This window comes from Apium graveolens, chromosome 3, assembly GCF_009905375.1.
Source record: "Apium graveolens cultivar Ventura chromosome 3, ASM990537v1, whole genome shotgun sequence".
In the NCBI taxonomy this organism is placed as follows: Eukaryota; Viridiplantae; Streptophyta; class Magnoliopsida; order Apiales; family Apiaceae; genus Apium; species Apium graveolens.
This window is the reverse complement of record NC_133649.1, coordinates 222,089,484-222,117,445: the sequence shown is the minus strand read 5'-3', so window position 1 is coordinate 222,117,445 and position 27,962 is coordinate 222,089,484. Positions and strand designations below refer to the sequence as shown.

Below are 27,962 nucleotides of genomic sequence, written 5' to 3'. Positions count from 1 at the left end.
ATTTAAAAATATAAAATATATAATTTATTTATTTTTCATCATATATAATTATAAATTTTTAATTATCAAGTTAAAAATCGAAGTTACACAATTTTTTTATTTAAAAAATATTGAAATTATTAAAATTTAAATTGGTTCTATAGTAGAATCACAATACAATCACAATTATTAAAAAATATTACATCGTAAATTCATATTTAAAATCAAGTAATTTTATCAAATTTTAATTTTACCTATATATATATTGAGGTAAAGGAAGGCTGAAAGTGTTAAAATGGGCTAAGTTTTTATAAAACTAGTTATTTAGGTATGATTTGCAAAACAAGCACCTTTATGTATATTTATGTATATTTGTGAAATATAAGAAAAAAATTATTTTTAGTTATCTATAAAGAATTTTTTTAGTATGTGATCATTTACTAAAAATTTAAAAAAATTAGGAAAATTTCTCAAAAACTTCTTAAAATTTTTTTGAGAAATTTTCTAATAAATTTTTATGTGAATTTTTTTCAAAAATTTTTACTCGAAAACTTTTCCTAAATAATAATTTTCCAAAAAAAAATAAAAAAGAAACATATTTCCTAAAATATATTTTCGAGTAAAATATTATTTTCTTGGAAAAACATGTTCTAAGAAAAACAATTTATAGGGATTTATTTTCCATGAAACATATTTTCTTAGAAAATAATATATGTTTAGAAAAGTATTTCTAAAGTGAAGTTATTCTTGGTATAAAGACACGTGTCATAAGTGGGGTATATATTTTGTATGTTTCTTCTATAGCTAATGGGTTCACTTGTGAAAGTAAAACCGAAGCAAATTAGAGCCCCTTTTTTCTTAGAATTCGTGTGCAATGGCTGCTCCCAATTCCCAATTTCCTGCCAGTTCCGGATCCAGAAACCCGACTGTGGTGCAAAACAAGGTTAAGGTTATTTCCTTATCATTTACGTTTAACTATTTGTATGCTTGTATTTATTTTCGTTAAGTTTTTTTTTTTTTTTTTTTACCATTTCTTTATTTGATTCTTTTACAGGAAGCTGAAGAGCCAGATGCTTACAGTGTTGAGCGTGAAAGATTAGCTGTTGAATGCAAAGCCATCAAGTAATTTCTTTGTTTTCACTTTTATTACTTTTATTATCCCCATGTTTGTTTTTGTATTTGTGGCGATTTTAGGCGCTTCTTATGAATTTGTTTGTTGGGTTATCACATCTCGATTGTTACCGAAGTAGTTTATTCCCGTGATACACGTAATTGCCGGGTTAACACTTATTGATTGTTGCTTCAGTAATTTCTTTTTCATGGAAAACGTAATTAGTAGAGTGGGCGGGGAATTATGTCCTTAAGTGACAGCATAAGTTTGGGGCTCCAGAGGCCGCCTAGTAACAGCTATTGGTAGTATTGGAGATCTCACATGATATAATGGAGGTATCCGGGGTTAGTGCTTATACAGTGAGTTTCACTGTATGTGTTAAGCTGGTTGAGCTCTCACATGAACGAGTGTCAACGGCTATTGCTAGACATGTTAAAATGGCCTCGATGGTGTGTTTATATTACTCCTTTCATCGTAATCATATTGTTCTTATTCAGTTAAATTAAATGAACGCATAGTTACCAAAGAATTGTATTATTTTTTCTTACAAATAACATCATTAACACTTAATTTTTCATTTTAACCAGTTGTGGACAATAGTTTTGGGATAAAATGAGCTGGACTGTGTGAGTAGTATAGGTTTAAATATGTGTAATAAGTAGTTATAAGTACTAAAATTTAAGTTACAAAGCCCAATTACCAAAAAATATGTACCGTGCCGGCTGATTACCTTTGTTTTTATTGTTTCGTCTGTAATGATACTATATGTTTAGACAAGTGCTCAAATGAGACTCCAAATTAGAAATGGGAACTGAGAAGTAATCTCGGCCCTTAATGTTATAAAAGTCACTCCCTCTCTCTCTCTCCCTCCCACCCTCTCTCTCCCTCCCTCATTTCTCTTTGCTCACTTCATCTCTCCCTCCCCCTTCCTCCTCACTGATTTTATCAAACTTTTGGCATTTAAAAGCTCAAAATTCAAATATCCCTCTTAATTCGAATCTTCTACAAGTTTTTGAAACCATTTTTGCCTGAGACTCATCTCCCCGATGTTGACTACTGACCATTATGATAGTGTTTTTAACCAAAATTTTGAAGTATCGAAGAAGAAAAAGACTGTAAGGATGATATTGAAGTTACAAATCGCCATAGCGAGGGCGATAATGGTTGTATAGGCTACTGCTAGTTGTAAAGGATATTAAATGATGATGAAGACTCAGATGTGGTGACTTTAATGATGTTACATACACCATTTAAACGTTGATGTTCCAACCCATTCCTCTTTGTACGTTTCTAAAATAATTAAATGAATTATGTAAAAAATTTGGCTTCAAGTAAAAATAGTTGCAAATTGGTGATAAATACTTTAAGAAAGAATAGACACTTACATACTCAAATGTACTCCAATTGCGTACCGAAAGATAAACAAAACAAACCAACAATACGCTTCGCAAATGATTGAAGTCCAATTGCACGACCTCTATTTGCCCCCACCAATCAATTAATATAAAAACAAAATTTACACAAGGTAAGAATTTTTGATTTTACCAACTTACTTATTAGTAATAAGTTCATTAAGTTTTAAAGTGAACTTACGAGGACATTTTTGCTTCGGTTAATTGCCATCTCCCTTGCAAATTTTTCTCATTTATTTTTGTAGGCATCAGTATAGTTACTTATTTTGTTCCTTGTATCCATATTCTTGATCTTCTGAAGCACATCATTAAAGTCTTCACTTATTCGGGAGGCATATGCAGGATGATCAAGTGTTATCCCATATTAAGAAACTAGGCAGCCCGCAGCCCCCTATAATGGTTTTGCCATTTGACTATCCCAATGATCCTAAATGATCTTCACTCCAGATTGCAAGTTTTCCCTTCGAGAGATCTTCTTTATTTGGACCTTTTGATAATCGATATTAGACGGAATCTCTGCCAAAGAAGGTCTGTCATCACCATCATCAATGTGCAGCACCTGAAGAAGCAGATTTGATGCACCAACATTGTCATCTACACTACTCCAGAAGACAGATGGGAGAACAATGTCATAGACTCTCCTTTCATTTTCTGTTTTTGCATACTTTGACCTGCTCCTATACAACCGACAAAACAATAAACGCAGTGGCAAACCTCGTAGCTCTAGCCCTCAAGGACTCGCCCGTGCCTATAAGATAAATGTAGTGCATCTTCTTGCTTCATTGATCGCCTTCTTAAAGCTTGAAATTTTGCCAATGTCCTCTAACATCAAATCAAGATAATGTGCAACACATGGAGTCCAAAACAAAGTAGGCATCCTAATCTCCAAAATCTGACCAGCTAACTTGTAGTTTGTCCCGTTATCTAGTCACAAGTTGCACAACATTTTTCTCTCCGATTTCCTTGATCTTGCTTTCAAGTAAGTTCCCCAACGTTTGTGCATATGTGATTCGCTTGAAACATTAACCGAACCCGGAAAAGAAGCACTATGAGTACTGTTAGCGAGGAAGTTTATAAGACTCCTTCCTCATCTATTTGTCCATCCATTAAATATAAGATTGCAACCATAAGTCGTCCAAGCCTTCTCATGCTTCTCCTTCGAATTTTTTGTTTCTTCTTTTCCTTTTTAAAGTAGAGGCACCCTTAATTTATGGTATGTTGGAGGCTTCAAACCTGGTCCATGTTGGCCTATGGACTCGATTATCACCTCATGACTTCTAGAATTTGCAACATTGAACCCACATTCATATCAAAAATTTGCAATTTGCATATAGACTCTTTCTCTTCTGGTGTCCTTTGACGATTTTTAATGTGGTCTAACTTGCTCCTTGAGCATGCCTATATTCAAGAACCTATTTCGGGTCCTATATACATCATTGGAGCAAATGATTCGCTACTAGCCACAGGTTTTTGAAATTAAATTGCTGGGAAAAACCCTTCCCTTTCTTTCCGACATTTTATTTTGAACTTTGAAGAGTATTAGAGGCTGTTGTGGATGATATCTTTTCAACATCGTCATTGTTGTCCTCTTCTTTATTCTGCTGCAAATTCTTTTTACTCTTCTTCTTAATTTGCATAAAATCATGCATTTTTTTTTAAATCTGTCTGAAAGTTTTTTTTTCATGTGCGCATCCTTCATGATTTAATTAAAATAATATTCTGCAAAAATAAATGATCTTGCACTTTGATTCAATTATTGCTTGCATGTCATATGAATTTAAAATTCTCCCTCAAGTTGTAGGATTATATCACATTCTTGCGTTCAACTCTACAACGAAACAGTGGAATGTATCACAACATTATTGTCTTCAACTCTACAACAAAACGGAAACCATGTGGCTGAATGAATCATCATCTTGTTGATGTTTGAATCCTTATGTTCCCTCTCATTTTCGCGTAAACAAATGAGCAACTTTGTTTACTGCTGTCTATATGAATTATAAATTAGCATCTCCCATCTTGAACTGTAAATCTCCATGCCCTCATTAGCTTAGAATTTCTCAAAGAAGTCCTACTGAGCCACTTCATATTCTAATAACACAAGTCTTTCACGTGACCTCATTTCTGGTAAAAACAGGTGAATGTAAATTGCCATTACATCAGAGTCGCATTTACTGGCGCTTTTATCTCACTTTCTCGTTTTAGTCCGAGTGCGGAATATTGATCTAAATCAAATATCGCAAGTTTCGTAGATGCAAGTTGATGGCGATAAATTTACCCGCATCAGTCAGGAGGAAGTCAATATTATTTAGTTATTTTCTGTGAGGTTTGGAGGAAGAACTCGATATTATTAACTGACTTCCAGCATTAGTGTATATTGTTATATATTTTTATATATTAAAACTGTAAGTATGTTGCACAAGGTGTTTATTAGGTTGATATAGTGGCTACTGGCTAATATCACGGTATTGGTAGGTGATTTAGATTTTAGTAATTAAGTTATGATAGGGTTATTAAGACGATGTATTAAGGTGACATACGATAACGATTAAAACAAGGTAAAAGGATAGATAACGTGCATTAATCGCAAAATATCCACAAGCATGAGGTGACCTATTCGAAGCAGCACCACTGCCCCTAGAATTTCTCAACTGCGGAAGAGAAGAGTTTGTTAGGATCGTAACGAGAAACAGATTTTTATATTACAATCTCAATTTAATAATATTCAAATTTTTCTTTGCAATAAAGATTACATCTCCTTATATGGAGTAAATCCTTAAACTTAGCCACCAAATGTAAATTTTTAAATAAAAACTATTTTTTTGCTTAAACAATACTCCTTCTATCTGATTGAATAATATACATATGGGGTGTGGCATGGAGGTTAAGAAAAAGTCTAATTTAGTGAGGAAAAGTGGGTAAAGTGGTGGGAACAATTAATATTGAATGTATAAAGTGAGTGTGGTGGAAAAAAGTAGTGGATATGTAAGTGGTTAAAATTTATATAATGAAACTTTACTATTTTTGGAATGTATAGAATTGAGAGGAACGTCCAAAAAAGAAAATTGTATAAAATTGAACAGGATAGAGGGAGTAATATAAATATATATAGAGTATTATTGTGAATAATTGTTCCGCATTATTCTCCTCGACTTTGAAAAGAACTTGTGCAAAGCAACATTAGAAGAAAAATATATTTTGATGTGACAACAGTTGTCAAACCCTACAAAGTCAATATGTTCCACTATGATGATGTTTTTTTTCCTTCAAGTTTAGACGCATCTTTAACTCATTGCAATGTCTCAGCATAATAATAATAATAATAGAGCAGGCATGCTTATAACGTATGTACGACGTCGTTTTAAGAAAACAGATGGGGGCACGAGGTAATTGGAACAGGAGGTAATTAAGTAATTAAAGGACAAGTGTAGAAAGGGGATAAGGGGAGGAAAGAAAAGGAAAATTAGGTATGGAATGTATTATCTGGTAACCCTTGTGGTGTTTGGCAGTTCCTCAGCTACTCAAAAGTCTAAGAGTAATCAAAGTACTGGGAAGCTCTTATGATTCGTAGTTTAATCAAATCAGTTTAGATTATTGGTGGTATTGTGTGAGTCCTGTTAGTTCGAATTGTCCAGTTAATAATTAGGAGTAATTCCATTCCAAATCTAGTATCGAAGCGGTTGATCATGGCACCACAACCGGAAACCTGCCAATCTCAACGCACCGATCAGTTGGAAAAAGTGGTAGCAGAACTCCGCAAATCGATGATGGATGAGGTAGCTAGCGCTGTAAGTCGCGCCGCCAACGAGATGGAACAAACCCTAGTATCACAAATTACATCGAGTCTCGACCAAGTAACCCAAAAGCTGCAGATTAGGATTGACCGAGTTCGAGAAAATAATGAAAACCTCATTTCAGAAGTCACAAGGCGTCAAGATGAATTCCAGCTTGAGATGAGGTCCACCACTTCGTCATTAAAACAAATGAGTGGGTCACACGGTGAGATGGGTAGTTTAGGTTTGCAAGGAGACAAGACTGGGTTGGGGGGGTCAGAATTCTACATTTGGTGGTCTCGATTTACAAGGAAGTAACAGCCGAAATAAGGATAAAGAGAAGATTGATGATGACCCACGAGGTGGGGGTGGGTGTAATTAAGGGGGAAACTGGAGATACCCTAAGTTAGATCCCGCAGTTTGACGAACAAACCCGGACGGATGGCTTTTACGGGTGGAGAGGTACTTTGCATTTTATAAGTTGACTAATGAGGAGAAGCTGGAGGCTGCTGTAGTGGGGTTCGATAGAGATGCGTTGTTATGGTATTAATGGGAACATCGTAGACGTCCCATTCTAACTTGGGATGATATGAGAAGCCTAATTTTGCAGCAATTTCGACCGCTACACTCAGGCACCCTCTGTGGAAAATGGATTGCAGTTAAGCAAACCAGAACAATGGCAGAATTTAAGAGGCAGTTCATAGAGATGGCTGCACCGTTAGAGAGGATTCCGGAGAACATCATGATGGGACATTTTGTTAATGGGTTAAACGAAGATATTAGGGCGGAAGTTCGAATGCTCGGTATGTACGCTTTGGAACAAGCCATGGATCTGGCTCTCAAGGGTGAAGAAAAGAATCGGATCCGCAACCAGAATTCTTATGATGGTAAGGCTCAGAACTCCTCTAATTTCAAGTCAAATTCGATTAGTCTGTTTTCAGTTATAACGAAATTCTCTAGCCAACCATTTTCCTTTAGTTCTCAATCTTTTGGGTCTAAATCTTCGCCATGGGGGTCAAGGTCTGAAACTGGGTCAGTTTCTCCGAGTGTAGCTTCTCAACAATTTTTGAGTTACAGTAGAACCTCACAAAACAGACTCAAACCAAGCTTGTCGAGTCTTCCTACGGCTAAACCCATTGGTGAGGTTAAACGTTTGACACCTGGTGCAGAAAAGGGAGCGTGGTTTGTGCTTTTGTTGCGATGAAAAATGGATGGCTGGGCACAAATGCAAACAGAAGGAGTTGAGTGTATTAATAACCCAAGAAGAGGGTGAGGAACAAGAGGAATTAGACGGGAATGGTGTTGATGCACAGGTAAATGATGACACGACTAGGCTAGAGGTGTCCTTGAACTCTGTAATAGGATTATCATCACCAAAAACGATGAAACTGACAGGGTATATAGGAGGAAGATTAGTGGTGGTGATGATAGACCCCGGTGTGACACACAATTTCATATCTGTTGCCTCTGTTGAAAAATTGGGGATTCCAGTGGTATGCACTAATGAGTTTGGGGTTTCTCTTGGCAATGGAGAGGTTGTACAAGGATCATGAGAGTGTTAGAATGTACTCTTGCAGTTGGGAGAGTTAGATATCGTGGAGGATATTCTGTTGTTCGCGCTGGGAAATTCGGATATCATCCTTGGAGTTCAGTGGCTGGAAAAGTTGGGGGCGGTCACTACAAATTAGATATCACAAAAAATGAAGTTTCGAGTGGGGCAGAAAACGGTAGTGTTAAAAGGGGATCCTTCATTAGTACACTCCAAAATATCTCTCAAAGCAATGATGAAGACAGTTCGAAAAGAGGGGACATGTATTTTGGTAGAAGTGAAGCAAATAGAAGGAATGGAAGACCGTGATTCTGAACCAGCAGTTCCCAGGTTTCTACAAGGTGTAATTGGGCAGTTTGAGCACGTTTTTTCAACAACGGAGGGACTACCCCCCGTACCGGGGACACGAACATGCAATAGTGATGAAAGAGGGGAGCAATCCTGTAAGTGTAAGGCCCTATCGCTATCCTCAATTTCAAAAAAATGAGATAGAAAAAATGGTACGTGAAATGTTGGCTGCCCGACTTATTCAACCTTCCACTAGTCCATATTCCATCCCGGTTTTGCTAGTTAAGAAAAAAGATGGCTCGTGGAGGTTTTGTGTAGACTATCGTGCCCTCAACAAGGAGACCGTTCCCAACAAATTTTTAGTTCCCGTTATTGACGAGTTATTGGATGAGCTACACGGGTCGAAGGTGTTTAGTAAAGTGGATCTCAAAGCCGGGTACCACCAAATTCGGGTGAAGGATGAGGATGTGCACAAAACGGCTTTCCGTACCACGAAGGTCATTACGAATTTTTAGTAATGCCCTTTGGATTGTCCAACGCTCCTTCCACTTTCCAGTCACTCATGAATGCAGTTTTTAAGCCGTATCTTCATGAGTTTGTCCTTGTTTTTTTTGATGACATTCTGATATATAGTAAAAATCATGAGGAGCATGTTAAACACGTAGCTTTGGTGTTGTAGTCCTTAAAGGATAACTATTTAGTAACAAACTTCAGAAAATGTGCTTTTGGAAAGATGAAAATTGAGTACTTGGGTCATGTGATCTCCGCTGAAGGTGTGGCAGCTGATATACATAAGTTACGGGCCATGATCGAGTGGGAAGAGCCTTCCAATCTTCGAGAACTACGCGGATTTTTTGGTTTATTGGACCGAAAGTTTATTGCCCGGTATGCGCAAATTGCTCACCCCCTCACTGATCAACTAAAAAAAGATAAGTTTGGCTGGACACACGAAGCAACCGAGGCTTTTGAACATCTCAAACAAGCGACGGTTACTTCACCCGTATTGGCAATGCCAAATTTCTCACTTCCTTTCACGGTAGAGGCAGATGCATCAGGATACGGCATTGGAGCAGTGCTTATTCAGCAAGGCAGGCCAGTCGCTTTCTTTAGTAAATTGTTGGGTCCAAGGGCCCGTCAAAAATCCATTTACGAAAAGGAATTCATTGCTATATGCTTGGCAGTCCTTAAATGGAAGCATTATCTTTTAGGGAGACATTTTCGAATTTATACCGACCAGCAAAGTCTGAAATATATCATGCAGCAGAGGGTGGTTGGGGCAAATTACCAAAAATGGGTAAGCAAATTAATGACATTTGATTTTGAGATTGGGTTCGAATCCTACTAAGAGGTCCACTAGAGATCAGAAATTGTTGAAGAAACAACAAGATCTTTCTTTTGTCCCTTCGAGGCGGTCGGAAAAGAAAGAAATGGTTAATATATTCAAGATAATTACGTATTTACAAAATACCGTCTCAATTCATCCTATTTCATCATATCCGGGATGTGATATGGTTCCGAAGGATGAACCGGATATGGACAGTTCCAATAAGATTTCATTCTTGAACAAAAATTCATTTGTGTACAAAATGGGTTCCTCCAACAAGGTTGCTGATGCTTTATCTTGTAAATCAAATGGAGAAGTGTTGTTATCCACTATGTTATCATCAAGTGTGATTGATTGGACTGAGTTATTTAAGGAGTTAGAGCAAGATGTGTTTCTCAGCCGTCTCAAGAAAGAGGTGGAGGAAGGAAAGGGAGCAATAATACATTTTTCTGTAGCAGATGGGAGGTTGTTGTATAAGAATCGAGTAGTGATACCCAAGAAATCTGTTTTTGTGCACAAACTACTACATGAATACCACGATTTGCCCGTGGGTGGACACTCCGGAGAGCTCAAAACATACCTTCGAATGGCTGGAGACTGGTATTGGCAGGGAATGAGAAAGGCTGTGGCCAAGTATGTCCAAGGATGTGGCATATGTCAGCAAAATAAGGTTTCAAATCAAAGTCCAGCCGGGTTACTTCAACCAATACCACTACTGCCAGCTCAAGTGTGGGACCAAATCACTATGGATTTCATCGAGGGCCTCCCTCGTTCGCAAGGTTATGATACTATTTTAGTGATGGTAGACCGGCTAACGAAATACGTTCATTTCATTAAACTTAAACATTATTTCTTGGCTTTAACAGTAGCTACGGTGTTCATTTCTGAAGTGGTGAAGCTACATGGATTTCCCATATCTATCATCTCAGATCGGGATAAAATCTTCATGAGTTGTTTTGGCGAGAGATGTTTAGGCTGCAAGGGACAACTCTGAAACGCAGCTCAGCGTATCATCCCAAATCCGACGGGCAATCTGAAGTGGTTAATAAATGTTTGGAGACTTACCTCTGCTGTTTTGTGTCTGATTAACCCAAGTTATGGGCAAAATGGATCAACTGGGCAGAATTTTGGTATAATACAGCACCTCACATGTCGATAAAGATGTCTCCTTTTCAGGCTTTGTATGGTAGAGAGCCACCACACCTGCTTCGCTTAGGCAATGGTCATACCCCAGTGGACAATTTGGAAGAGAGTCTTCTAGAACGAGATGCATTACTTGACGAGCTTCATTTCCACCTGTACGAGGCCAGCAAATTATGAAATCAACAGCTGATAATCACCGCAGGGAGGTGCAATATTTCATTGGAGAGAAGGTGTATCATAAATTACAACCGTACCGTAAAAAATCGTTAGCCAACAGACCCTTTGAGAAACTAGCAGCTCGTTTCTACGGGCCTTTTGAGATCACAGAGCGCATTGGACAAGTTGCTTATCGGTTGAACCTACCTCCAACCAGCAAACTTCACCCTGTGTTTCATGTCTTGCAACTTAAAAAAGCTGTGGGCAGTACATCAGTTTCCTCTGCTCTGCCAATGCAACTTGGTCCTGAGTTAGAACTCTTGGTTGAACCGGAGGAAGTATTGAATCTGCGCAACAGATTGGAAGGTCAGACAGTTATCGCTGACGTGCTGATCAAATGGAAGAACACCCCTGATTTTGATGCTACATGGGAGAGTGCAGATGTGGTCATGGAACAGTTCCCCCATTTTCACCTTGAGGACAAGGTAAAGGTCCTGGCGGGGGGGGGGGGGTATTGCAATGTTTCAGCATAATAATAATAGAGCAGGCATGCCTATAACGTATGTACGACATCGTTTTAAGAAAACAGATGGGGGCAGAAAGGTAATTGCAACAGGGGTAAGTATTTAAAGGACAAGTGTAGAAAGGGGATAAGGGGAGGAAAGAAAATGAAATTAGGTATAGAATGTATTATCTGGTAACCCTTGTGGTGTTTGGGAGTTCCTCAGCTACTCGAAAGTCTGAGAATGTAATCAAAGCACCGGGAAGGTCTTATCATTCGTAGTTTAATCAAATCAGTTTAGATTAGTAGTGTTATTGTGTGAGTCCTGTTAGTTCGAATTGTTCAGTTAATATTTAAGAGTAATTTCATTGCACTCATCTTTTTTAATGTTATAAGACTGAATTGTAGGATGTTTATCAATTAATTTTTTTTAACCATCGCACGTTTACTATGTGATTTGATATCCTTGTGGTGTTTAATAGGCTCCCTTGACATCTTTTCTACACCGCATATTAATACCAAGTCATCAATCACATCGAGTATACTCTTAAGATCATAGTGCAAGTAGCATCAAGAAGCGTAGAATTATGGCCATTGTAGTTTTACCGGATCAATAGTGTTGATGAAATAGTGCTGGGTGGATAATTACCGTGATTGAATTTTTTTGCGAAACCCTATATCTAACACCATTTAAGAAATTGATGTTTGGAACATAAGCTCTAATACTACTTTGATGCTGGACAACAATTAAAAACAAGTAAAATAATATATAATTGTGGATTAACCGTAGCAAATCCACAAGCTTAAGGTAATTTAACCGAAGCAGAACCACCCATTATCCCTAGGATTTCTTAACCACAGAAGAGAAGCGTTTGTTAGTATCGCAACCCATAACAAGAGAAAACACTCTCAATTAACTAATTATCAAAGTCTTCTTCTAGATAAAGGTCACATCTTCTTAAATGGAGTAAATCCCTAAATTTAGCCACAAAGTAAAATCTTTATAATGAAGGAAACAAACATAGTATTTTCCTATTACTATAATCTAAAATCTTCTTGATAATTTATTTATCTAATATAATAAATATCTAATAAATCACAATAAAATCTAGTCTTAACTAAAAATATAAAATAAATACTTATTACTATGTAATGCATTTACTCCCTCATTCCGCGTCAAAGGGATTTTGTGGGTGATGCTAGCTTAGGAAGAGGGGTGTGGCGGCTGTCCGTACGCGGTGTGCCACCCGGCATATACCTGTATTCTTGGCTGGGATTAAAGGGTTGCGGGAAGGGTAGTTTTTTTTATTTAATTTTTTGGTCACCTGTTCAATCGCCCATTAAAGGGTTGCAGGAAGGGTAGTTTTTTTAATTTTGCGGTCACCTGTTCAATCGCCAAGCAGAGAAGAGGTAAATCTTTCTTCTCCTCACTTATCAGTAATCGATGATAACACCGATGTGTTATCAGATCCCCATCTCAATCTCCATTTTCTTTTAGTGTTAATTTATTATGTAAATTTTTGTTACCCGACTCGGCTGGAAGTCTCCAACATTAGGTGTCCAAGTGGAGGACTCGGCAACGTTCTAACAAATGTACATGTTTGCGGCCTAAACTGTCTAAATCTGAATGTTCATGTCCGCGTGTCAAGTGTTTGACACAGGTATTCGAGGTAAAATGAAGAGTCCAAAGAACATAGATGTAAAATCTATGTTTAAATATGTATGAATTAAGGAGTGATTTTTTTGATGTATGTATACAATGGACTATAACTGTAGTTTCTATCCTATTTGCATACAAGTTAATATTTAGTTATTTCGTTTAGTATATTTGGTTAGTTAATCAGTTTCAATAATTTTAAGTTTTAATGTTAAGTGGGGAATGAATATTTAAGATTATGTCTTTCAATTATTAAAAATGATTTACTTATGCTTTGGAGTTTGACCGTTTAGCTTAGTACATTAATTTGATTCTTTGAATGCAGCTCTTGATTTTATATTACATATATATATTTTTATATTTGTTTATGAGCTTGAATACACCTGAATTAAAAAATTACTAAATTTATCATTAAAATATATAATGTACTCGTGTAACTCCCCGAATTACGTACATTTTTCTCTCTTTTTTTATTATTGTCGCATCACCCCGCACTAAAATGCTTATATTTTTGAATTTTCCAAATTCCCGTATCCCGGTAATGCGCATCTGCATCCATGCTCATGTTTTTTGTATTGTAGCACTCATTAGCTCGTTTTCCTAATAGTACTGGACCTGCTTCGTGGTAAAAAGCATTCAGAATTTAAAGTGTTATCATATACTTTTATCATGTTAAATGCAACTGTTACAATAAGTTTTGGGCTCCTTTTGGATGTGAAGGAACTTAACGAATTAGGATCATGTTTAGATGCTAATCATAATAAATTTAAAGCCTAGGTTTTACCATAGCCAAACATATCGATAATTTGGAGCCTGCATGATTCTTCCATTTGAGTAACCCTAAATGATATGTACCTTTTGGTTCAGGGAACAGTATCTAAAGGAGGCAGGTGTACGCGCTAAAAAGTATGAAGCTGACATGAGGCAACTGTTACTGGGAACGTATCTTTCGGATAAAGATATTTTTGGAGGTAATCTTATCACAAAGAAGTTGCTGAAAGGGTTTTAACTGGGTTTGAAACTCTTTTTCCCAGCAGAAAACCTTGCTGCATTTGCTACAACTAATATTTTTTTCTAAACTCTTCATTTTTATATTATTATGGTTCTTTTATCATAAAAGCATTTTGACGAGTGACACTAGTAGACAATCTACTCTGATCGTTATTATGGTATATGCTTTACCTGCTTAAATTATTTCATGTTTCTGATGTGATTTAATTCATTAAATCTTATGGAGTCTTGTACGTTATCGATCACTTTTAGAAATTTACAAGTGCTATTAGTCTAGTGTAGGCAAGTAATAACCACCTGCAAGATTACTATTAGTCTAGTGTAGGCAAGTATTAACCACCTGCAAAATTACTATTGTTAACATACAGAAGATACAAAGTAGGCAGGCTTGAAAATTGTGCAGTTTCGATCACAAACTGCTCTGAAACTAATTAGGTGCGATTTCTAAAAGTAGGAACCATAACCAAATCAATCTTTGTTGGTTCAGTTTTAAAACTTTCTAGTTTAGGATTGGTTTCATTAAGTTGTATCAAAGGGTATATCTATTTGTTTCGTATTGACATCCAAGCGGGAGCTGGGTCTTAGTTGCACCTATTAATTCCCTAAAGCCATCAATTGGGACTGGGGTTTTACCCCTCTGATTATCACAAGAAAGTAAGAAACAATATATTGAGTTGGTGTTCTATATATAGATATAAAATTAACTTAACAAGTAACATTGGGGAACCAAAATGATTCTGAATAAAATTCAAGTATACAATTGTATAATTCAGTATTTATTATTTAAACTAAAAAGAACAGGCTCGCTAATATTAATCAGGGCTTCTTAACTTATATTTCTAAGAAATTCATACATGTTATTGAGAATGGAATTTTTACACAAGAATTACGCAATATTAAACCTTCGAGAAACCAATTCTCTTCTTTTATTTTCACTGTCAGATTTCCACCTAGCTTCTCCACTCCGTTGATCGCTCCATGCGATTTTCAGACATGGGATGGTTCTATTACAAAGTTCTCCTATTGGGCCATCATTCCACATGATTTTGAAACATGGAATGAATCTTTTCCAAAGTTTAAATACATCTACCTAAAAACATATGACATATACACACACATATATCACCATCGTGAGATAGAAATCACCACCACTACCATATATCCCGGAGACATTCTCTGCTCTTCTTCCTTACTTTTCTTTTGATGAGATGTGTAATAAATCAATTATGGCACTAGTTGCAGTAACTGAAACAAACTAAAAACCCCCGATCACTAATCAAATTCATGAAGATGTAGATCATTAATGATTTAAAAGTTAACAAATTAGTTATTTGTAATTGATAATGGTGTCCTATATCCCCTTTTAGAGTAGTATATCACCTCTTACTGTACACCAATCACCACTTTGTATAATAAGAATTGTCATTTTTTATACTAAAAATCACCCATAATTTGGATGAGTGATTTGAACTCAAATTTCCCAATACAGGTTACACAAATCATCAATTTGTATACCACAAATCACCAATTATGTTTTTAGGGATCACTTAATTTTGTAAAATAAATTAAAAAGAATTTGAGTATTGAATGTCGAGAGAATTGATGGAGATGCAATATTAGTAAAATGAGAAAGGGATGTCTAGAAAATATACTTATTGGATACTAATTTTACTGTAATAATTGTAGAAAACAAGTGGAGAAGAAGGAAGATATGGAACAGTGGTAATTATAAGAGAGGATGTGCTTAAAAGAGAAAAGTAATTGGAGGGGTAATGGGTTTGTAATTTTAAATTAATATGAACTACTATAATCAAGACAAAAATTGTTAACTGTTCTAGATAAATATAATTCTAATCTTTTTTAATTTAAAATATGTGTATGTCAATTAACTTAAATGATATAATAATCCGTATTATGTTGAAATTTATGTGTACTCCGTGTTATGTTTTAATGTTAAGATTTTTCAAGTTTTTTTTTCTTTTTAAATTTATGATTTGTACTTTGTTCAACATTTATGTGTACCCCCTGTTATGTTCGAATGTTAAGATTATTCAAGTTTTTTTTCTTTTTAAATTTATGATTTGTACTTTGTTCAACAAAACATGCGATTAATGGCGCTGGCGCTCTGATTTACTCTTCGAAATTAGGTCTTGTGCTTTTTTAGAATCTTCGCCTCAAACAACACTGGTTGAAAGTGTTGATATAATATTATTTTAAATGAAAGTGGTCAATAGAAAGTAGTGTTGGGCATTGTAGAAAGATAACCACTTGCCACTTCATGATAGTTAGCATGTAAATGGGTCCAGAATAAAAAGAGGCAAAGTGGTCTTATGTACTGTTGATGCTCTAATACCGGTTAATTAGTCTGGAACTAGGGCTCTAATTTCTGCCTTTCAGTAATCAAAGAGAATTTTAAAGATACTTAAAGTAATAGGCAGGTATCAAGATTTAAGCAAGTAGTCATATTGATTGCTACCAGAAAAAAAACTAGGGATGAGGCCTTGATGGTACATAAGATTCCTTCCTTGGATCACCACCAATATGCTCATGATGTGTACAAAGGCTTGTGAGCTGTGACAAAATCAAATTTCCGAGTTTGAAACCTACTCAGTCTTTGACAGCTCGGTAGTTAAATAAACCTGGGCAGTAAACACAGCAAAATTAAATATGCCTGAATTGTCTCGTGGATTTATATTTGCAATTCATGCATTTTAGCTGATTTACAAATTTTGCAGATAATATATTCCAGGAAACTGGTGTAGATGGTGTAAAGGCAAGCAGGTTTGGAAGTTAATTATATGTTAATTTACCATTGTTAGAAATTGGATATTTACTTGAATAATATGGTTTTATTAATTTTATAGGTATCCTGGCACGGAATCGTATGTAGACCCTGTGGCTTATCTCAACAAGAAGGAAGCCTCTGCCAAATCTGCAGCAAATACTTCAACTGGTAAAGGAAAGCAAGTAATATGGATTGACTGATCCATTCTCCTCCTATTCAAATTAATATATTCTCTTTGACGTTGAAGTTCAATAAATGTAGCCATTCAAGCAAATATGTTCGTATGTTTTATCTTTAAGTGGCATTTATTAATTGTTGGGATTTTGTTATAACTTGGGTTCTTAAATAGGTGAACATTAAGAAATCAGGGTTATGTTTAAAACTTCGAACAAAGTTGCCGGCCACATAGATCTATAAAGAGAACATATATTCATTTTCTAAGAATATAGGGAACCAATTGTGTCCAAATAAACATGTTCGCCTTAGAAAACAAAATATCTTGCTGGCTTGGTCGGAGTGGATTGTATCTTTGCTGATCTTGAACTTTGTAACAGTCTCTTAGTGAGCTTAACCCAACTCTTGAGCCAACTAAAGATGTGCGGGTTTCTAAATGAAGATGCAACTAGCAACGGTATCTGGGTGTGAGGTCTATTTAGGGTGACCTTTTTTTTTATTTCAATATAACATTGTTTATTTAGATCACAAGAATTACTTTTTTGAGGTTTCTGTGCCCATTCACAAGCATCCTACCATGTTTTTCTTGGCTGCTTGCGTTTGGTTTGTCAAGATACTCTGCTCCAAAGCCCTTCTTCCATCTCTAGTCATCATCAAAGAGTGGCATTATATGCATATAAGCCTTTCGTTTTGTTAGCACATTGATGGAGGTACTGGACTTATCGATGTTACTGTCCTAGGATTAAACCCCTCTTACATATTCTCCAGATTGAAATTTTTTTTGCCGTAATATCTCTGTAGAAGCACCAGAGGGAGTACCGATAGTGGAATGAAATCAGATTAAGTAATAAATTTACAACATTCAATTTCTGAGGTGGAAGATGTGTATTATTTATTGTCAAAACATATCCGTTTGTAGAGTGGTTAAGCTTGAATACCTGGCAACTTAAGTATATAGTGTTTAAATTACTGGTTAATCTCCTCTAGCCAGAGCTTCGTGTAGACAAGTTTAATAGTTTAAACAAGCTTTTAGGAATGTTGAATTGATGGTTATAGACACAGAAATAATGTCTTGTATTGTATCACCGAAAACATCAGCCTATACGTAGTTAACAAGGGGTATAATGTGTAAGCTATAAAATATAAACTGGGAAAGAATTAATATGAACTACAGATTAAAAATCAATCTTTGTAATCAAAACAAACTATGACAGCTTGTATTGGCCAAATACATCTGGGAATCACTTCCTCAGATTCTCCTATTATTAATTTATTCAAAGCGCGATTGATTGAGAGGCGGGACAGGGGTGATGCTTTTATTCGTCGACTGAACGATGTGACATGACTCTAGCGAGGTCATTCCCTTTATTGCTTACTCTCAATCAGGCGATGATAAGTCACGCAACAAAAAATATTTTCTTTCATATACTTTCAAAAGAAAATGAAACAACTGCAAAACATGAAATTCGAAGATCAATGACCCTGCCCCATCTATTGTCCTTCTTTGTGTACTTCTCATCTATTTTTCTTCTCTGTTACCTTGCTCATATTTCTTTGTACCCTACTCTTATTATCTCTTGTTTCTTTTTATATATTATTCTGAGTTTACTTCTGTTTCTCTAGACAAAGAACAGTCTTCCAATTTTATTTTTTCCCTTTGTTAATTTTCACACACAAGTGCGCGCACATACACTACCACATTACAGTGGTTGTTTTTTGTCAATTTTTTTATGTTCATCTCACCCTTTCTCTTTTTTGCACCGACACTTGCTTTTTTATTTTATATGTTTTGGGAACTATTATTTCATTTCTATAATGTACTCTTTTTTATTCTTTATTATATACTAGTATCACTCAAAACCCTTGCATAGCCTGGGCCTCTTGTATGTTTATATAATATATTTAAATTTTATACAAAAATTACTATAAATATGTATAATAAATTCAAAACTTAAATAGGATTGAACATGTATAGAATGTTATAATATGAATAAATCCTAAAAACAAAAGAATAGAAATACAAAGTACCAAGTAATTTAAAAAAATTTAATTGGTCATTGTTTTAAAAATGAACATATATAGTGTATTATGAGTAAACTTAATCGGAAATGGTAAAAAATGTTAAGAAGAGCATATATAATGTACAAATTGACATGTATAGAATGTAAGATCTTATTGTAAAAGTCTATTTTTCTTTATTTGGCCCAAAAGACAATAAAATTAATACCTTTTAACCTAGCCCAATGATCAACCGAATTTTTGTAACCCTAATTGATAGATAGCCTTTGTCCTCTTGCCTTCCTCCCTATATAAAACTAGTACTACTAAATCAGAAAATGATCTATACAGCTCCAAATTTGGATTAAATTGTTAAAACTGAGCAACTTGTCGACACGCTTTCCAAGCTCTTGAATGAATAATTTCCATATCGATTTCCATTTTGTTAATGATATAAGAAGGATGTAATAGGAAATTAGATTGTTCAGATATTAGCTAGTTTTCTGGTCGGAATATAAGAACTGCAAATGAGCCTAATTTCAAGCTTCTCATTGGTGCAAAGAAATGACGATAAATTCAATCGTGTTGGACATGGTTCTGTTCGATATTGATAGTCGACATGTTGTCGCTATACAACTTTGTAACAACATTCCATTCTATTTTTAAGTGTTTTTAGAAATTTTAAGTTCGTAATTAATGGCCTATACCATGGGCAATTGCTCAAAACCTCAGTTTTTTTTTCTCGATCAAAAAGCTATCGGTTTTTTTGTTATCCTTGAAGTTCTAAGATTTCCTCGGAGAAATGTGCAACATCCCGGAGACAAGGTGATGTTTTTGCCGGACATTAAGTCTAAACAACAATTGCCAGTTTTGGAGCTCATTTGTATGTACCTGTGAACTCAATTTCAAATTCAATTTCTAATCATTATTATTGGTGATTTTTTGATACCATGAACACATAACTAGTGTTCTTGTATTTCGGAGAATATCATCCAGGTATGTAGACGAGACAATCTAAACAGAGGTAGAATCTATTTAGGAAAGAATCAGTGAGGATTATATTTATTTAATTACTTTTCCAAAGATTTAATTGTTGGGTAATAATATGTTTGGTAAGATATTTGGGAGAGAACCTAAAATATTTAGTGAGGTCTCTGGTTATTGAAATAATTCTTCGAAAGGGTTGGTCGTTGGGTAATAATTAGGATGGGTAAATAGTAGATAGAGAAGCTAAGATATTGGGTGTGTGCCGGGTACGTGGCCTACAAAGTGAATATCATTGTTCCAAAAGTTTTTGGGAGCGTGAAGCAGCGAGTATATGTAGGCAAAGGATTCTTACTAGAGAATTCTTTAACACTTTGAATCAATGACAAAGCAATGTCGCGTGGAGTTAGACGGCCCATGGGTGGTGAACTACTTTTCCAGAGAAGAAGCAATGACAATATTTGGGGAATAAGCAGCAACCTCTGTGCCGCCACATGCCTCCTCTCATCACACCATGGACCTCCTACAACTACAAATGACCATAACAATCGACCTTAATAGCTAACATAAGTAGATTTTCCCAATTACAAAAAATAAAAATTGATAATTTTCCTGCATAAAGTAGTTATAAATTGTGTAAAACTGATGATTTTTGTAGTTGTAAACAGTGATTATGAGTAAGCCCAATATAAGTTGGAATTTTCCTATAATCTTCTCTAAATTTTAGTTGCTAGGTAGATAATGCAACGCAACATGACCTTTCCTTATTAAAGAGCACTTTAAAAATTGACAAATAGTTAATAACACATGATTACATCTTATTACAAGAGCACTTCAACTTTGACAAATAATTAATAACACCTGACCACACTATTATTGTAAAACCACATGTATTTTGCTGAACTAGATAAATTGCTCTCTTAAATTATCTGTCTTTTTGTATTGTTTTATTAGTTTCATCAACATCTTATTTAACCTATTCAACAAAATTTCACCACACCTTTTTGGTGTAACATGTCCTATGTCAGACATTTTGGTGCTTGTGGTTTTAAGAGGGATGCGTGGACGAATGTTGTTTCTCTTAATAGTGTTTTGAAGTTTATTGAGAAGGCTATATGAGACATTTCTTATGAAGGTGCAAAACATACTTTGGGGGGAGCTGCAAACATGTGGTTTCTTAGAATGTGGTTTAATGGTCTCCTTTAGGGTTGTTCACGGGTTCACTGACCCGACCCCCTTTTCGGCCTACCACACCGATAAAAAAACCTGATACTTGAGTGGGTTAAAAAAAATCAAAATGGCTTAAATGGGTTGGGTATGGGTTTTACATTTTTTAAGATAACCTGACGAAACCCTAATTAAGTCACAAATTTTGTTTGCTAATATATATATACACATATATATATATATAAATTATGTACAACTATATATTATATTACTTTCATTTGTAGATGTATGCTTAAATTTTGTGTGTATGCATTTGATTTAGGACATTATACGTATTTTAGTTTTACTTACATTTTCGAAATGAGCGATATTGTATAATACTCCCTCCATCCCGTTTTTCTTGTCCATCAATCAAAATCCACATTTTATTCAATCAACCCAAATATATTAATAGTTGCCATTATATAGGTCTTGGATTACTATATTTACCTTGTTTTTTTCTTTTATTCACATATTTTTTACCATAATTATTAAAGTGGACAATTTTTTTGGGACAAGCGATAATAGAAACAGTGGACAAGAAAATCGGGACGGAGGAAGTAATAAACTTCTTTTTATTAAATTATTTAAACCATTAAAACCGACCCAACCTAAACCAACGTACTATGGGTAGGGTTGAGTTAAAAATTTTCAAACTTATTTAACTGGGTAGGATTGCAAAAATGTCTTTAAGCATGGTAGGGTTGTCTTCACATAAGCCTGTTGATCGTACAATTGGAGATGAGAAATATCTTTTTTTTTTATGAAATTGTTGTGGTTGTTTCCGGTGACAGGGGAGGCTTTAGTTTGGTTAAGTTTTTAAATTGGAGAGATGAGACAATATTCAGTTGGGAGGATGAATGGATAGGTCACATTCCATCGAATGTTTGAAGGTTCTCAGTATATTTGAGGTTGTGTCGGTCAATTTCTGTCACTTTTTCCTAGTTCTGTTACAACTTTCTCATAGTTTCACTTTTTATTTTTTTTAGTAAGTGACTCATTTTACTTGCTTCTACCTTCATGAGTTAGATTATTCACCTAACGATTGTAGCATCCTGTTGGGTGTAGAATTAGTATTTATGCGTTAACTTAAGTTGTTAGGATCATGATACAATATAGGTTGAGATGAAATAATTAGTGTGAGAAGTTTCATCGGCAGTCTAAGTATTTTGTGAGTTCGTCACTATGAGGAAAGTAATATCAGATTATTATCTGAAAGTTGATACTACTTTTTCTTTTTGTGCTATATGTGCAATCTTTCTTCGTTAAGACTAAATTAGCAATTTGTTTCCTTGTACAGGAATGATCTTTGGTTTCCTTGCAGAAAAAAAGATAATTGCACGAAGGGGCTACATCTTATGATGTGTAGGTCATTCTTTTGTGTCCTGTTCATTCCTATTGAAACTCACAGCTAAGCTGGTAAATAACCATTTAGGCCAAAATGTGACGGCAATCCCTAGTAAGTGATTTGTGGACATCCCCTTTTGGAATCAAATACGTATTAAATTTTTTCATTGTCAGTTGAGTCAGTGAAAACTGCAGTGATATGTTTGCAGCCTAGCTACATTCCGTATAGCTTCTATATTTTGCATTCAACCAAATTCTGAATTTTCCACCAGTTAGAGATCTATTTAGCCTAATAAATTATGATATAAACTTTTATATTTAAGAAAATAAAATCCGAATATGAAAGGCAAGTTTGCACTAGAATTTTAAATATCTGAACGTATTTCATATTTTTATATATAGTGGCAGACCAAATATTTTTGTTTGTTAAAACTTAAATAGATACTTTGAAAGGCATTGGCACTTTTTTGTTAATTAGTTGAAAGCTTGTGCTGTTGCGTGTTTGCAAGTGATTGGAAATTTCGGACACATATGTTTCAACACGTATAACAAAGATTCATCATATGGATTAAACATATGTACTATGATTCAACTTCCAACATACTATACTGAATCTGTGTATATATATATGTATGATTAAGTTTAGTAAATTGTATTAAATGCAAACTATTCCTCTGGGTTGGTGTTAAAATATTCGCTAGGGCCTGCCATGGAATAATTATCCGGAATCATCATCCTGGATCTTGATTCCATTTTGTCGCACATGCATGCCTTCAAACCTATTGCATGTTTAAAAAATGCCACCATGTTATTCTGAGAATAACGATATAGTTTTTCAAGTAACTTTGAGGTCTCACAGCATCTCATATTAGCATTATATCATTAGGCCAGCTATTTTTTTAGATCCAACGGCCTAAAAAAGGTTTTTGTTTTCTATTGTTTTAACAAAGTTTCTATTAGAACCACTCCTATATATTTTATGAGATGATTTCCGTCTCGTAAGTCAGCCAAATTTTATCCCTAAACTGTTGGTGATGTCAGCAATTTGTTTTAGCACGATCCTTGAAAAGAATAAATATGTATATATTTGCTTTGTTATCTTCTTTTATAAATGATGCATTTTCTTACAAAAAAGGCTATTGTAAGTAACCAAGTGTATCTTGTGTTGAACTCTCCACAGGGCTCGAGTAATACGTAATAACACTTCATATTTGGGCTTGCTAGACTCTTAAACGTTCATACTATACCAGGATTCTTGAATTTATTAAATTATTAGCTGACACCAGATTTTAATTAACATTTGTTATTTATTGTATCCGAACAGGGAAAGCAACTAGTGGACTCACTGACATCTTGTAGAAAAACCTGTCATGATCGTGTCCCTTTAGTAAGTTCATTATTTCAGGTAGCAGTTAATTTTTTTTTTTTTTTTAAATTCGTTCAGTTTTACTGCACAAGAACATCTATTATTCATTTTCCTGTTACATTGTTAGGAAATTTACTTATATTTCAACAAGGAATCAGATTCATGGATTTTAGGAGATTTTTTGTTGCTAAAATAGAAACTTGCTATCTGGAAAAAGATTGACTCTTTCCTTGATTTAAAATTAAAATTCCATTTTACAGTTTTTGACTTTTAGTTGCTTTGTATATCATGCTTTGATTGCCGGAGTCAGTAACAGTACTGAGTATGTCTATAAATATGTCACTCCTTGTTATCTGTAGTGCTTCCTTCTTCGCTTCAATCTAACATTTTATAAATTTGATATACTGAAAAACATAGTTTTTTTTGTGGTATTTTTGATACACATTGGAGGGGTTGAATGTGGACTTTCTGAGCTTGAGAGAGGAACTGTAAAGCAAAAAGTAAAGGTGGTTTTTTGTTGTGGTCTGACTTTCAGTCTTCTGGAATCTGGAGTGAAAGTTTAACTTCGTATATGTTCAAATTCTTGAATTGCTATAATTGGAAAATGACAGTAGATCTCATAAAAGAAACCTATTCTTGATGTTAATTGTATTATCTTCTGCTTCATCAGTAATTGTGTTTGAACTCGTATTCTGAAACAAACATAAACAACATTAGGTACGAAATACAATTAACAAACGAATCAAATCGAAAGATTAATTAATTAACATACCATATGATTAAATCTCTGAGATAGGAAATATAATTGGTTTGTGTTTGCTTGCGGCTGTAGAATATGAGAGGGGGATTAGGGTAGACTTTATTGAATCTGAAATAGGCCCATATAAGATAAATATTTGGACTACAGTACAGTCCGTCTCTGTGACTTGCCACAGTGATAAAATGTTAACAAAAAATAATATAAATATATTCTATATTTTATATATAGGGTATATGGGTTAAGTTCTACGGAGACCACTTTTTTTTTGAGACCTTGGAGACCACTTGTGTTCTGCAAGTTACATATTGCATAAAAATATTGCAAAACATATTATTTTGCGAATCATGCTCTACAAAGATCCTTGTTTTATTCAAAATCTTGAATATCATATATGTACTGCATGTAAAACATTACGAAAATATTTTATTCTGCAAAACATGTTAAGTTTGCAGAATATTTGTGCAGTTTGCAGAACATACACATTCTACTTATTAAACTTAAATGATCTTCAATAATTTTAATGAATTAGTGATACTCGTAAAACATACTTCACAAAATAATATATTTTATAGTATTTTGAATGCAGAACATATGTGGTCTCCAAGGTCTCCGATAAAAAAACGGTCTCCATAGAACTTTCCTCTTTATATATAAATTATATATATATATATATCTGATATATAATAAATTATCTGGATCGGATCATTAACGGATCGGATCGGCCTAAATCTATATCCGGTACTTATTGGATCGGATCGTTACCGGGTCAGATTTTTTTCGGATCGGATTTATTTTAAGTAATCCATATCTACTCCATTAGCCTTCGGAACGGACCGGATCGGACCGGATTTCCGATCCATTGACAGCCCAGTCTGGACTGTAACTTTTCTTGCAAGATTTGTAAACTATACTAACCCAGTACTTGTCTGCATGTCTTTTGTGCTTTATTATACTCTTAGGAAAGCTCACATCTTTTCATGTATTATTTCCGAGTATGTTGGATGTCACTGGGATACATTAGATACAAGGAGTGCTTTGGGCACCCCACTATCACTTTTGGTCCATAGGCACAAATGAGGCTCTCTATACACAGTGTTTGTCAAGAAACAAATGTGTACCGGAAGTTTGGGTTAAGCATATTACACCCCTTAACTTATATTTCCGCATTCATTATACACCCCATTTCATAATTTCATTTAATTGGACAGGGGCAAAATCGGAATTAAGTAAATTAAAGTTAATATCTTTCAAATTATATTAAAAATTGAATTTTGATACATAATATTAAATTTTGAATTTTCATATAATACTAGTAATTTCAGTTTTGATTTTCATTCTATAATGTTAATGCCAATATTTTATCATTCTCATAGAAAATTAACAATTAATTTTGATGACATAATTGAATTTAATTTAGTAGAGTATTAAAATTTTAAAATTTGTACTATAAAAATGAAAATAGAAACTGTAATAATAGTAATTATTTGAATATTCAAAATTTATTTTTTTATAGTTGGTATAAAGAAAATTCTAATTTTTAATATTATTTGAAAATTTTCAAATTTATTTTGATCAAGTATTTTGCTGAATTTCCGGTTCTGCCCCTTCTTAATTCAATAAAATTCTGAAAAGAGGTGTATAATGAATGTCCAAGTTCAAGTATAGTGGTGCAAACTGAGTTTACCAAAGTTTTGGTATAAATTTGTTTTTGAAACAAAGTAGGAGAATTTAAAGTGCATTTAACTCAATTAGATATCCATATCCTAAAAAATCAACAATATGACAAAATCTCTTCTACAGCTTTCAGAGCTTTCAGAACATAGTAGTGCTGGTTATTGATACTCACATACTTGTTAAGGCGTAAAGGCGGTGCTAGGCGCTAGTGCACCGCCTAACTGCCTAGGCGGTTAGGCGCTTGCATAGGCGACCATTAGACGGATTATACTTTTGGCTATATATATTGGTTTTTTATACACATATATATATATTATAATAAAATAGAATACTATAATTATATTACTGAAGTATTGTACACAAATTACAGACAAATGGATTTACTATGTATATGTGCGTGTGGGTGTGGGTGTTTGTAAAGATTAAAAGAATAATAACTTGATAATAATACTGAATCAATTCTTTGGTAGGAGATGATTCGTTCTCCTTTTTCCTCTTTAGATTGTTGTAGATGAGGTTTTACTGGTGAGTTTTGACGAGTTTTGACGGACATAATGTTTACAACACTATAGGTTCATTATAACTCAAATATGGATGAATCTGGTCAAAAGTTATTTGGGCATGGTTGACTTGAAACTGTTTTAGGCGGAAATAAGACAGACTAGGCGAAAATAAGACGGAATTAGGCGGACTTAAACGGACGTAGGCGGACCTAGGCGTCGCCTACCCCTTAAAAACTAAGGCGGGTCGGACGCCTTTCAGTTTTTTGCCGTCGCCTAGGCGATGCCTTGAGAACTATGGATACTCATTTCTCTGACATGTTTCAAAATGTATCAAGGTGGTAGATGTCTTCATTTCACATTCATATAAGCAGCTTGCACGATGAATTTGAGATATTAAAGGTGCTGCCAATTAGTAAGGGACAATTCATCGATGTAGTTAGTTACAGTGACATTTCGGAAACATTTCTGGTTGTATTTAATTCTAGTTGAACTTGCTATGAGAAGCTTGTATATTAAAATGTAATGTCAATTATATTTTGCACACAGGTTTGTGATATTAAGTTATGTGGCATTTCCGGCGTGCATGATCAAGATCTAGGGCTGTTGTTTTTGCTCAATTGCATATTCGTCGTTCTCCTGTTTTTATTGTTCTTGTAATCTCATTTAATTTTTTGTAGGAATGTAGGATAATGAATCTGACAAAGATTAGCTGATGTTCCTCTATATCTTTAGTTTAGTACTATGGTGTAAAGAGCATATTCTCGTATAAATAACAAAGACAAATGTTCTCGTATAACTATCTATTGTAACAATACCCTAAAATATAGTTATTTGATGTATAATATTTGTAAAACTGTCCCAACTCATTTTCTTTAAAGCGTCTACATAGTTTACTGGCTTGAAAATTATTTAGTTTTTTATTAATGAAAGGCGGCTCAAACTCTTTAACCTTAAAAATATGGGATGGTAATCTTAATGTAATTTTGGTTTACAAAGCCGGCACTGTAATCCCTTTAACGTGTAGAGTTAAAATTGCCAATTAGTAACGGGTATTTGGGTAAACCATTAGGCTTAACTTATTTGGACTGAAGGCGCATCTCATCTAGCAGCGACGGCTCGGCTACTGGAATAAAAGTGGCTTTCTGCTCGGCTACTGGAGTAAAAGGGGCTTTATTACTAAGAGCATTTTCAGTGGTCTTTGCTAAAACGGTTGGTTCCATTAATATAAAATAATGATTATGTAAAATTTGTTGAAGCCAA

The 27,962-nt window shown here is 34.6% G+C and overlaps 2 protein-coding genes across 14 annotated transcripts in view; one reads left to right on the top strand and one right to left on the bottom strand.

Moving 5' to 3' along the window:
* Positions 1-788: 788 nt before the first annotated feature.
* LOC141713119 (uncharacterized) lies at positions 789-27,557 on the top strand. 13 transcript variants are annotated; one of them, XM_074516384.1, is made up of 8 exons: positions 789-922; positions 1,034-1,101; positions 13,762-13,865; positions 16,641-16,686; positions 16,770-16,858; positions 22,353-22,511; positions 23,724-23,804; positions 27,249-27,557. In XM_074516384.1, the coding sequence occupies exons 1-6, from the start codon at positions 854-856 to the stop codon at positions 22,412-22,414; spliced, it is 438 nt and encodes a 145-aa protein (XP_074372485.1). In that variant the 5' UTR covers positions 789-853; the 3' UTR covers positions 22,415-22,511; positions 23,724-23,804; positions 27,249-27,557. The 13 variants fall into 13 exon arrangements, with proteins under 13 accessions (XP_074372485.1, XP_074372480.1, XP_074372484.1 ...); XM_074516379.1 differs by having other exon boundaries at positions 800-928; positions 22,353-22,417; positions 23,724-23,786; XM_074516383.1 differs by having other exon boundaries at positions 800-928; positions 22,353-22,417; positions 27,380-27,557.
* Positions 24,383-27,962, bottom strand: part of LOC141714837 (K(+) efflux antiporter 2, chloroplastic-like) — a 64,316-nt gene continuing 60,736 nt past the window's right edge. Inside the window, exon 13 of the mRNA XM_074518333.1 lies at positions 24,383-24,457. Coding sequence (XP_074374434.1) covers positions 24,383-24,457 — 75 coding nt within the window. The remainder of the gene's footprint in view (positions 24,458-27,962) is intronic.